Source organism: Fundulus heteroclitus, chromosome 7 (assembly GCF_011125445.2).
Source record: "Fundulus heteroclitus isolate FHET01 chromosome 7, MU-UCD_Fhet_4.1, whole genome shotgun sequence".
In the NCBI taxonomy this organism is placed as follows: domain Eukaryota; kingdom Metazoa; phylum Chordata; class Actinopteri; order Cyprinodontiformes; family Fundulidae; genus Fundulus; species Fundulus heteroclitus.
Genome location: NC_046367.1, coordinates 25,229,136 through 25,242,019, shown reverse-complemented (window position 1 = coordinate 25,242,019; position 12,884 = coordinate 25,229,136). Strand labels below are relative to the sequence as shown.

At 39.2% G+C, this 12,884-nt stretch overlaps 1 protein-coding gene across 1 annotated transcript in view; it reads right to left on the bottom strand.

Moving 5' to 3' along the window:
* myo3b (myosin IIIB) overlaps nucleotides 1-12,884 on the bottom strand; it is a 116,666-nt gene that overhangs the window by 53,382 nt on the left and 50,400 nt on the right. The window contains exons 14-23 of the mRNA XM_036139273.1: nucleotides 11,904-11,987; nucleotides 11,606-11,808; nucleotides 11,433-11,531; nucleotides 9,824-9,938; nucleotides 9,599-9,725; nucleotides 8,360-8,570; nucleotides 7,446-7,593; nucleotides 4,731-4,884; nucleotides 3,379-3,467; nucleotides 1,256-1,385 (exon numbers count right to left, since the gene is read on the bottom strand). Coding sequence (XP_035995166.1) covers nucleotides 1,256-1,385; nucleotides 3,379-3,467; nucleotides 4,731-4,884; nucleotides 7,446-7,593; nucleotides 8,360-8,570; nucleotides 9,599-9,725; nucleotides 9,824-9,938; nucleotides 11,433-11,531; nucleotides 11,606-11,808; nucleotides 11,904-11,987 — 1,360 coding nt within the window. The remainder of the gene's footprint in view (nucleotides 1-1,255; nucleotides 1,386-3,378; nucleotides 3,468-4,730; nucleotides 4,885-7,445; nucleotides 7,594-8,359; nucleotides 8,571-9,598; nucleotides 9,726-9,823; nucleotides 9,939-11,432; nucleotides 11,532-11,605; nucleotides 11,809-11,903; nucleotides 11,988-12,884) is intronic.

Here is a 12,884-nt window from a genome sequence, read left to right as displayed (position 1 = left end):
TAACGTGGAGGCGAGATGCAAATTAAATCCCCCCAGAAATTCTACCCTGAAGAATAGATTTCTAATTTTCTTATGCTGTGCTGTATCTCACTTTGAACAGAGCTCCATCTTTTCCAGAGTGATAAGGGAGACCAGGGTTTCATAGCTTTTATCTCCAGAGATGATCTCTACCTTCAAAAACTGCAATAAGACGACCAGACCTCCAGCTCTTAACGCAGAGTCTCTAACTACTCGCGCGGAGCGTTGTTTAAGCCTTTTAGCAAACTCAAAATGCACATAAACAATTTATTCCTTTGATAAATCCACACATTAACTTGATTATTCCCTCTGAATGGCAGGGCGGACAAAAGTGCACTGAAATAAGAAAATAAAGAAGCTTTTAGAGGTAAGTGACTCCAACAGTAAACATTACAGCACCTCTTTGCTTCTATTCAGTGCTGCTGTTTACTGAAAAGATGCGTTCAATGCATTTGTTTTTATGGCACGCACTCCTCTGAGGCTGTTAACTGCAGGAGGAAATAGCTGAAGGCTCCCTTGTGCACAACCTGCAATAGAAGTTTACAGACACATCACAAATTTTCACAGCTTTGCCGTCTTTTGTGAATCGACGTTCCTATTTTAATGCAGCTGGGAGTGAAAGCAGGCATTTACAGCGCCCCTGCCCTAAAAAAAAGGATGTGGATCACATAATGTGGCTTAGCTCCAATAAAGGAAAGGGAATCTGATAATTTAAGACATCTATTAGCATTTCAGCTAAGTCGAGTGACCAGGAGGCCTCGGCGTCGGCTAATGACGAGCACATTACTCTACCTTCATTTAAAAAACAGAAAAGAGGTGGGACGAGTTGCTTTTGTGTTCCCTAAATACTGTTTCCTCATCCCCCGGGTATTTAGAAACCTTATCATAAAATATCCCTCCGCACCCACAATCTGCAGATAGCATTCAGCAGTGGGAAACCAAGAGGGAAAGCTTAGTGAAAATAAAAACAGAGCGCCGTGCAGAGAGCTGAGCCTCTCAAGAGATAATGGAGAGAGCAGATTTATACGAGAACGGCGCGCAGGGGCTTGAAGTGGAGGGGGACCAGTGGATGGCGGAGAGCCGCGTCTTTAAGAAACCCACTTACCTGAACCTCCCTGGAAGCAGCACTTATACAGCATCACAAACTGTTTGTAGCAAAAGTTTCCGTTTCTTTTGTGATGATCGTCTCAGTATTGCCTGAGATTTCTTACATTGCCATAATTTCCCTTTGCCGTACCCGTTTTAGTCAAAGGGCTGGAAAACAGCTGCTGCAGGAGTTTGTTCTCCGAGGTTCTCAACACCAAAACAATGTCGGCAGGAAGAGTGTCCCGGTTCTTCTCCAGAAACCCGTTCACGTTGTACATCACCTGTCAAGCAGGTCGAAAGAAATATGAGTTGCCCAGTTATTTTCTAACATCGATGCACTGCATATTGTCTCTAAGTCAAACGTAAGAAACTATCAGTACTAATATGTAATATTATAGATAATATGATATACGTATAGTAAAAACATTTAGCTTTTCTTAAATTAACAAGAAAAGTCTGGTCCTGTAAAGTCAAAATTGAAGAAAAAATTTAAGTTTAGAAACAAGCACCGCATAATAGAGCCCATACCTTCCAGGAACTAAGGGATTACATTCTGAAACGTGCTGTTTGGAAATCTTTAGGAGTTCTTGGGTACTTTTTCCCTGAGACTTTCCCAAAACATTCCAGGTACTTTCTGGGAACTTAAAGGGTGCTTTCCTGAACCGACTGGGTGATTTAGTTCATTACCAGTGTGTTACAGGAAAGTAACCAAGAAGTAACTAGAGAGTTCTGTAAAGTATCCCAAATCTCTGGTTCACATGGCAAGAATTTAACATTGTCAGCTGATCAAAACCTGCGAAACAGATAATGATAAAGATTTGTAGACATACTAGGTTTGCTCATACAGTTTTGTCTGGTCAAACGGCAAGCGCAAAATACGACACACCGACAGATTTCACTCAGGAACTTTCAGATGCCAGACAGTAAATCTCGCAATAAAATTTGGGTTTAGAGTAACTAAACATGGCCAAAGAGGAAGAACAATGGCAGAAGTTTGTGAACTATTTTAAACAGAGAAAAACATTATCAAAGAAAGAGCCATTGGGTAAAGGTGTGGAGAAAGCGTGAACAGGGGCTCTACTTGCTATAATATGGAGGTGATTTCTTATGTAGTTTGTTCTCCAGTTTCCCATCGCCTCACTTTCTGATTGGCTACACATCCCAGTCAACAGACTGCGTGCGTGTTCAGTTGTTATCGGGGAACACAAGACTCACACTAGGATATCAGGCCAAGACAATCCATGATGTTGAAAATCTCTGAATTTCGGTAGGAGCAGTCCTGAGCTGACTAGCTCCCTCTTAACACACCACACACGGCAACAATATTTCATAAGATTCACTTGATTCATCCTGATGATCAGGGAACCTTACGATTGACGGAAAGTGAAGATCGGGGCAAAAATCTGACATAAGTTGCCAGAAGGTAACCCTATCAATCCCAGGAAACTATTGGCTGTATTATGCGGTGCTACTGTAATCGTACGCAATCATTTCAGTAACGTTGTGTTTTATGTTGCTTCATATTTACAGGAAAGGATTTATTTCCCTGTAAGAGAAGCAACAAAAATAGGAAAGCATCCTCTCAGTTCTCAGAAAACACAGGCTGTAGTATACAGTGCAATGGTTTAGATGTACATACTTTCAGTACGCTACAATAAGGGATGTCGATAAAGGTCTTTACGATTGTTCAGCATTGAAGTAAGAGACCACAGTCAACCGCTAACCCTAACCCTCGTTTCTTTTGTTGCCCTAAAACATAATGTCAGGCTATACCTTGTTAGGCAGTGATACAAATCATTATGGAAAGTATACTGGTGTTGGTAATGTGTCTACAGTTTGTGTGTTTAGCAGTTTGCATGTTTCTTGGGCCGATAATGAAAGCACTATAAGGATGAATCCATCGATTTCATTGATCTCAACAGTCAACAAGGTGAAGCAACACACTTTAGAAGAACCTCTGAAACATGAAAAGATGGATTTTCCATTCACACCAATAAGGCAAATGGAACAAGTGACTAAATGTATCACTTTCGATGCACAGCCATCCCTGTGGTAATAATGTCTATGTACTCTTTTGGGGTGTGAAGAGATCTTGTAGGATTGAGATCATGTATTGTTTTTTCTCGTGGTCTGAGTGTATGATCATATCCTAGTGTTTACAGCATGTAGTTGGACAATCTGTGCTGTAAAAATGCAAGATAATCAAATGGATTAATAAATCTATGTTCTGTAACAGTAGCAAACAAGACAATGCAAACAAACATTATTTGATACCTTTCCAGCGTAATGCTGTATTCCGAAACAAAGGTCCATGCATTTGGGTATCCAAAAATATTTGCAACGCAAATTGTCTTGAAATTTATCTGCGAACAAGATATAAAAAGAGAATCAATCATAGGGTTAAAAGACTTCATATACATGATGATGAGAAGCAGCTGCAGTGCTGTGAAAAAGTATCCCCCCCTTACAGAGTTTTTATGTACATTTCCCCCCCCCCCCCCAATTCAATTAAATTTTATTTATATAGTGCCAATTCACAATTTATGTCATCTCAAGGCAGTTTAGAAAGTCAAATTCAATAAAATCATACAGATTGGTCAAAAAGTTTCCTATCTAAGGAAACCCAGCAGATTGCATCAAGTCTTGACAAGCAGCATTCACTCTTCCTGAAAGAGCGTAGAGCCACAGGGAAAGTAATCTTTATTGTCGATGGCTTTGCAGCAATCCCTCATACAGAGCATGCATGAAGTGACAGTGGAGAGGAAAACTCCCCTTTAATGGGAAGGAAAAACCTCCATCAAAACCAGGCTCAGTGTGAACGGTCATCTGCTTCGACCGACTGGGGGTTAGAGAAGACAGAGCAGAGACACAAAAAAAGCACAGAAGCACACATTGATCCAGGAATCCCTTCTATGTTATATGGTAATGGCAGATGATCTGAACCCTTGGATGATGTCACAGCTAACAGAACGCCAGACCAGGTGTACCTACTATGAATGAAAAAAAAAGAGAGAACAAAAAGCTGAAATACCAACAAACAATGCAAACTGCAGAACAGTAAGAGGACTCAGCAGAGTGACATAGACCCTAATGTCCTCCAGTAGCCTAAACCTATAGCAGCATAACTATAGAGGTAGCTCAGAGTAACATGAGCCACTCTAGTTATAAGCTTTGTCAAAAAGGAAAGTTTTAAGATTAGTCTTAAAAGTAGACAGGGTGTCTGCCTCATGGACCAAAACTGGGAGTTGGTTCCACAGGAGAGGAGCCTGATAGCTAAAGGATCTGCCTCCCATTCTACTCCCATTCTGCTCTGTTAGGAACATACGGGTTAATCAGAGCTCTGATGATGGAGCTTGATTATTAAGGGCTTTAAACGTGAGAAGAAGAATTTTAAATTCCATGTCTGCTTTTTGTTACACTTAACTGTTTTAGATCATCAAACAAATTATAATATCAGACAAAGATATCCTGAGAAAATATAGCTTGAAGTTCTGAAACAAAGATTTAATGTACGAAGGAATAAAAGCTATTCAAACCGACCTGGCTCTATGTGAAAAACAAATTGTACCTGAATAACTGCAGCTCTGTGAAGGGGACAGAGGTTGCCAGTGTATTTGCAGTCTTACCTACAAGTGTCTGATCAGTGGCCTGGGGGAAGCGACTCTCCTCATCCATTAAGGACAACAGGCCCATGGGTTTCTGCAGGAACATGTCCAGAATGGGCCTGTTGTCTTCATACTCAACCAGGCTGGCATCCACTCCCTCGCTTTGGTATTCCATCTAATTAGGACCATGAAACATAGAATAAACCAGTTAATGGTTTTTCTAAATGACCCAATTAAACAATCTGGGGTAAATATGATTTGTGCATGTGTGCGGCGGCAGAAAAGAGCTCATAATGAACTAAACCAAAGAGCTGCAGCTGTGTGTGCGCGCGTGTGTGCATATGTGTGTGTGTGTGTGTGTGTGTGGCTGAAGTTTACAGCATAATAGAATGAATGCATAATACAGAGCAGCTCCAACCTAACAAATAGAGCCACTTACTTATTCATAATTTATTTCAGTGTGCAAATAACTCGCAGTGATATCTTATTATTGCATTTATTTAACTTCAGATCAAAAAGTTCTTTTAAATATATATTTTACAAATAAAGTAGAACCAATGGATCTAAACCATCCTCATGTTTAAGTCATCAACTCGGAATAATCAGTCTGAGCACAGCAGCACTGAAGACATGCAAATAAAGATCCCTCTTGTACAGAACATTAGCCCCACATCACAGCAGAAAGTTTTTCACAAACTTAAGGCCTATTTTTTAATGATCACAGCAGCATTTAAAGCAGAATATGTAGCCTCTGATACAAAACTATTCATACTCTCGCAAAATAGTGTGTAAGTGTGTAGCTGAAAGAAAACACAGCATGATGAAGACCAGACAAAATGGGATAAAGCTGTAGAGAAGTTTAAAAGTTACAAAAGAGTATCCAAAGTTCTAAAGGTCTCTCAGAGAACTGGTCGGCCCATCATCATGGAAGAGTACGGCCCAACTGCAAAACCTACCAGGACATGGTCGTCCACCTAAACCTACAGGCTGGGCAAAGAGAGCATTAATCAGAGAAGCAGCCAATAGGCTCGAAGGCAGGTGTGGAGGAGCTGCAGAGATCCACAGAATAACTACAGTAGTTGTCATGAACTCCACAAATCTTGCCTTAACGGAACAATAGCAAAAGGAAAACCAATGCTGAAATGAAGACATAGAAAGACTAGTTTATAGTTTACCACAAGTCACATATTAAGGTGACCATGTTTTCATTTGCTAGAAAGAAGATAGTTGACCCAGTCGTAAAACATTTAAATAATACTCTGTGTGCTTAAAGAAGTAAAAATGTCTTTAAAATCTCTGGAATTTAATAAGATTAGAAATAGTCAGTATTCTGTTTTAGAAAATGAATCTGTGACAACAATAGCAGCTCACTTGTTGAACCATGCTGGACTAATACATTTTTAAAAATCTGAAATAATATTCTGAGAAAGCAAGTGCTCTTTACTTTTCTTTTCAAAAGTTGCAGTCTTAGAACAAAAATGTGCATACCCTAGAATACACATTTTGAAATGTGTATGCCCTAGTCTGGTTTTCTCCTTCATCCTTATTCTTTCTTTGATCTTCCTTGTCTCCAAATCCATATGTCGCTGTAGAGTAGGTTTTACTTTTGCACAGACTTTTTCTATTCTTGTAAATGGTTTGTTTATATATATATATATATATATATATATATATATATATATATATATATATATATATATGCAAATTTCTTACTCTGCTCAGTTGCACACTTCTTTGCTTTTTCATTATGCTTTTAACAACTCATAACTACAGTATTTTTTTCTTTGGTTGCAAATTTGCCCCTTACATCAGTCTCCTATTCTGAATTCTTATTTTAGTTTTTATATTTTTTTTACCCTTGTGTTGATCTGCCTGCTGTTGTTTGCATTTCACTTTGTTGCTGGGACAACAAACTGAAATTTCTCCACTGGGGGGACAATAAAGGATATTTCTATTGTAGTCTATTCTGTTCTATTCTATTGTATTCTATTCTGTTTATCAGTTTTTGATGGTTCAACAAATAAGCATGAGAACCTATTCAAAAAGTACCTTTGAAATTACATTGCACAAGCAGAATCCCCTTTGACTCTACAGACTGCTGGTTCCTCCCCTTGTTCCTCTGGCTCTGCACCCGTGGGAAAACCCACTTAACATTTAGATTATGTGCGGGAAGTGTAAAGACAAACTGTGCCATCTTCAGTGATTCTGAGTAACATGTTAGGCTTTCAGCCTTCTCAAAATAATTGCTCCACTTCTGGTGCACCCTAACAGTCCTATCGTGCTCCTGCAAATAAATCCTAATGACCGAGCAAAGTCCAAGGAGAAGACACCGGAAACAGTAAATTATCTCCTGTAGTTTGGACTTTTGTGCAGAATTAGTCAGTAAAAAAGACAAATTTTACTTCCTCCTAAACAAACAACAACTGTTAATTTCCACTTAAAGGCATTATATTGAAAGGCTTCTTGATTAATGCCTATTCAGTTCCATCAAGCAAAACAAAGACTTAACACGCTTCAAAGTAAACAGCTTCATTAAATCAATTAAGAGTAATTTTGTGGTGCACAACTGTATAAACAACCCATTACTTCTTGCAGACAAGCAAGCAGGCAAGGCAGCATCTACTGAAAAAAAAACTAATAAGTAAATACACATAGTTAAATTACTTTCCCAAAGCACCTCAAGCTTATGTATTTGCAGACTTTAATGTCATTATCGTCTTTTGCAGAGAAGCTCACCTGTTCAAGGGCGAATATGTGCTGGTTGAAGTAAAACTGGATCTGCTCATTCGCAATGTTGATGCACAGTTGTTCAAACGAGTTCTTCTTGAAGTTTTCAAATCCAAAGATGTCCAGGATTCCCACATTCATGCAGCTCTCTGCGGCACTTCAAAGGAGAAAAGGGGGACAAACAAACTTATTCTTCAGTGTCGGAGGAAGCAGCAAATCCCCCAGCAGCCTTAGTAATTGATAAAACTTTAATGATAATCCAAGTTCAACCCATATACGGCGTCGGATCGGCGCGGCCTAGTCTGACAGGAAATCACAAACATTGGATATTATAAAAGCTCAGATTGGTTTCATAGCTCAGGAAATCCTCAGTATCTTCACAAACAATGCACTTTTACAGCACACTATGAAGAACTACCATGTTTTCATTTGATACTTTACATATATTCATGCTGCTGCTTCCTAATCAGTCATTCCCCACAGGGAGTAAAGGTCACCTTAAAAGCCTGCTCTGCCCAGTTATTAACGGCAATAAGGAATCAGCACAGATGAGAAATTTCAGACAGGAACTCTGGCCTCTTCTCATTTCTGCGAGACGACTCTGACACCCAAACGCTCATATTTATAAAGGGATTCTTTTGGATCAATGAGGAGCCTCTTTGGAGTCTCTCTGAAGTCTTTTTAATCATCCCAACATTATTTTCTCCGCACGCAACTCTGTATCAAAAATTTATTAAAACTTTTTTTTTTTTTTGCTCTTCTTTCACTTGTCTTGTGCATGCCCCATTGATATTCTCCTCTGCATGGTTGCATCCAACTCTGCAGACGTCCACAGAGGTCATCAGCGCTTCGCAAAGGTTCTGCGCGGGTGTCCGGGACGATCAAGCAAGACAGATCTGACCCAATCTGGTGGTGTCTCTCACCAGACGTTCATGTCGGGCTGTAGCAGCGAGTTGATGCGGTTGACGATCCAGCTAAAGAGGCGTCCGTACAAGGCTTTGGACATGGCGTCTCGGACGTCGGCGGCTTTGTCCACGGTGTTGGTGCGGATGATGGTCTCGCCTCTGGTGACCACGCACTGGGAGGTCAGCGCCTCCTGGAGCTCCTCGGAGCCGATGCTGAGCAGTGACGCAGCTGAGAGGAAAGGTCATTTTGGAGAATCAGTTTCACAAGATTTATACCTGTAAAATGAAACCAGTTGGAAAGGGTTGTGTTTGCTTCCGGAGAGTTTTTTTAAACCATTTCATTCATAATTTCCATAGTTTTATGCACAACAAAACCTTCATTTTTAATTATATATCCTTAACTGAAAGTCTTATGCATTTCAATTCCACACACATTATGCCTGAGGAACGAAATTACGTTTCAGGCCTAGGGCTGGATGATATAGAAAAAAAAGCTTATCGATAAAATGGAAATCATATCGATCTATATATCGATAATTATCAACAAATTGAATACATATGTTTTAAGTGCAGCCCTGACCATTTTATACTGTTGCTCAGTGACCTATTTTAAGATACAGAACACACAAACACTGAATTCAAACGGAACCTTTCATTGAACCAACTTTTTACCAAAACTGCAAGTTTTTAAAAAAATTCAAACGAACACCTGCTCTCTGAACTCTTTGAAGGGGGCGGAGCTTGATGACAGTGCTTTCCTTGGTCTGCGTTGTGATTGGTTGGGAGGATGTAATAACTGTAATATTAACCTACATGGCTAGAATACAAAAGGAAGGAAAACTGTTCTTCTATTGAACTTTTATGGACCCTGTTTTTCTATCATCGATATACGTCTATCGATCGATATATATTGTTATTGAATAATTGTCCAGCCCTATTCAGGCCTGACCAATGATAAAAGAGGCTACTGCCAATTAACACATGCAGGTTGGAATATATAATGAATTTTAGACGAGTTGAATAAAAAAAAAATGTATTGTAAAAAGTGTTTATGATATTTTGCAAAAAGAGCTTTCTTCTCTTTCTGGATTTCTGCTTTCGGTGTTACGTTTCGCTCCAAAAGGTCATCCCACATCTGAGATAGAAAGAGCCTGACTGAGAAATCATCCGTCTAAACAAGTTTCAAGTGGTTTCCCTAGAAAGAAAAAGCAGGCGATCACAATTACAGACAGAGAGAGCTGAGCTGTTGTGTCTCACCATTCTCTAAGGCCTCTGAGTTAGGCACTTCACTCTTATCTGTGTGGTGATGAGACGTGATGGCAGTAAATTCAATGTTGCCCGTGTTCAGAATGCCTGACAGTATTCTGTAAACAGAGTTCACCTCCTTGGTAAAAAAAAAAAAAAAAGACAGAAAAGAAAAGCTCCGTTATTGCTACACTTAAAGAAAATAAATATTTAAGTATTTAAAGTCGTGCCAAGTACATCTTCTGTGAAGCCGATATTTCTGAAACACTCCTGGATTGCATCAAACTGCTCCTTGTACTGTTTCCTCGAGACAATGTCCTGCATCACTTTGCACTGCTGGCTGTCGATGTACCTGCAGAGACACATTGTGAGGGGAGAAGGCAAACATAGCCGGGTCACTATGTTGGTGAAAATAGAAATATTCTAATGCCAAATAAAACAGCCAATCTAGGTACAGGCGAGGAGCTGTCTGAAATACAGAAATTGTGTAACTTTAACCGCATTTGGAGGTCGTCTTGTCGAGATTTGATCCCCAGCGAAAATTAGAAGAGAAATCTAAAGAATATAACTCTTCAAAAATGAGCATTAAACTGCGTTGCTGCTTGCAAGTTTTGCATCTATAATGGGACGGACATTGAGAAATTGTTTCCTGAATGTAAAACTAAGAACCATGACAGAACCGAACATAGAACATCAACAGAGAGAGCGTCTGTCTTACTGTGAAAAAATATTTCCACCCTTAACAGATTTATTTATTTATTTATTTTTTACACCAAAGTGTTTTAGGCAATCTAAAAAAGTTTTTTTTAGATCAGACAGGGATATTCTAAGTAAATACTACAAATGCACAATATGCAGAACCTTTGCAATATCTGTGTATGCAATATTGCAGAGGACTATTTCATAGAATATGTTAGATGCCAAACATGTAAATCCTACATGCTAGAATTTCATCCGGAATGGTTGATAGTAGTTGATAATAAAAATTGATTGATTGATTGATTGATTGATTGATTGACTTTCACTGCCTTCAATGCAAATATAAGTAAGTAATAAATACATGTACCTTTTTAGTGCTGGAGGTCTGATGCTACAAAAATCTTGGGACATTGTGAAAAAACAATAATAATAAAACATTGTAACTGAATAATCATCACAATATTCATCAAGGATGACGCATATTTTTCCCAAGAGTATGCAGTCAATGACTTCTGTAATTCCTGCAATTATGATTATCAAGGGGAAAATTTGAGCACCTCAATTTGGCCCTATAATGATAAATGAATTGCACCCTTCTTAAATTATGAGTTAACTGTGCCTTTAAGCCCTAACCCTGCAGATTCATTAATTCCCTTTAAATAAAAAAGAAACTGTCAGACATCACCTAGTAGGCTAAAATACCTAAAAAAGCAACACAACTTGGCCCAAAAAGAGATGAGAGCCACTATCTATGGATGGAGTGGTGAACCTTCCCAGGTGCAGCCGGCGTAACAAAAATTACCCCAAGAGCACAAATGTGCTTACGAACAAAAAAAAAACCAAAGCAACATCTAGGCTAAAGCTTTACAGGCCTCACTTGCCTCAGCTAAGGTCAGTGTTTTTTTTTTTTTTTTTTTTTGTTAAAATTTGTTTGATGATCTGAAACATTTAGATGTTACAAAAGAGCGAAAACAGAAGAAATCCGTAAGGGGGCATCACTTAATGTTTTAATCCACATAGCAAAAAACACATCATGTATTTTAAAGCCAATTAAGGACATATGTTCCCTTGTGACCAGATCATTAAAGAAACAAGTGAAGGCCAGCAATAAACAGGACGCATCAGACGATAAAACTCCAGGACAAACCGGGGAGGTGTCCCGTCTGGCAGCCTGTAAGTCTTCAGCTTGGATTGGTGGAAAAGCCCGGCGTAGATGTAGTAAAATATGTGGAAGTTCTTCTCCCCCCTGAATGGAGAACAAAGGGTTGTCAGAAGCACAACACAAATTGAGACATGCAGCGAATTAACGGTTTCACTCACGCGGCTTGTTTGATGACCCTCGATTTCTCCAGCAGATATTCAGAGATCTTGGCCCCGATGACCGCGCCGGTTGGTGTGAACTTCATCTCCAGGTACTTTCCGAAGCGGCTGGAGTTGTCATTGATAGCTGTGCAGGCGTTTCCGAAGGCTTCGACCAGAGGGTTGACCTGCAAGATCTTTTCCCGGAGAGTCCTATTGTTTGCCTGAGAGAAACATGTAGCGTATTTTGATGACTGATCGGTTTGAAAAATAAATCAGCTTTAGGGTTAATGAGAAAGTAGCCATAATGGGAGTGTACCTTTCCTAAGAAGGTAAGATGCTGAACAATCAAGTGAGCGCTTTCCGTCTTCCCTGCTCCACTCTCTCCACTGATGATGATGCACTAAAACAACAGAACAAATATTTTTTTTACTTTATGTAAAGTGACATCTTTAACAAAAAATCTGGATGAACTATGTAAAAGGTAACTATTTATTTGAAAGTCACTGAGTGAAAATAAGTACACAGTTTGGTTCTGTGTCCATTTGGCAAACAGATTATTTTTGTGTAATAAAAGGCAGCCTTGTCTTTTTACATTCCAACCTCACTGCAACTCATTGGCAATACTAAAGAGCCCTCGAAGAAGACGGTGGACAGGATCGAAAATCCGGATGGTTAGAAGGTGACAACCTGTGGTACAAACATAGCGAATAGCAAGAAATACTAAATCTCCATTGGTCTGGAGCTCCATGTAAAACATTGCCTCATGAGTTGATGACAATCATGAGAAAGGTGAGTGGAAGGAGCTCGTTACAGACCTAAAAGTCTGTTTTAATGACAGCCATCAGCTCATGTTTAAGCTGAACTTAAGTTCTGCTGAGAGCACCTAAATATTCCAGATTGAGTTTGTGAGAAAGTCCAATGCTCAAAAATCCAGCTTTTAGGCATCATCTCCGTGCATCTTGTTCTAAAGGAGAAGTTATGCTGAGCAGGACCTCAAGATCGCCATCTAAACAGTGAAGCACAGAGGCAGACGCCTAATGCTGTAAGTCTGTTTTTTATTTTATTTGATTGAAGTACAAGACAACCTCATCTGATTACAGACCCATTTAATGGAGCAATGATTACAGACCCATTTAATAGAGCATTACCGTAAACTAGAGAACATGGAAGAACTTCCTAACATAACATAACAGAGAAGTTATGTCCTACATTTGTTTTCTGCATTTTTTGTTTGATGTATATAGATATACATTTCTTTTTAGACTGCAAAAAAACATATGTTTTCTGGATTAACAAT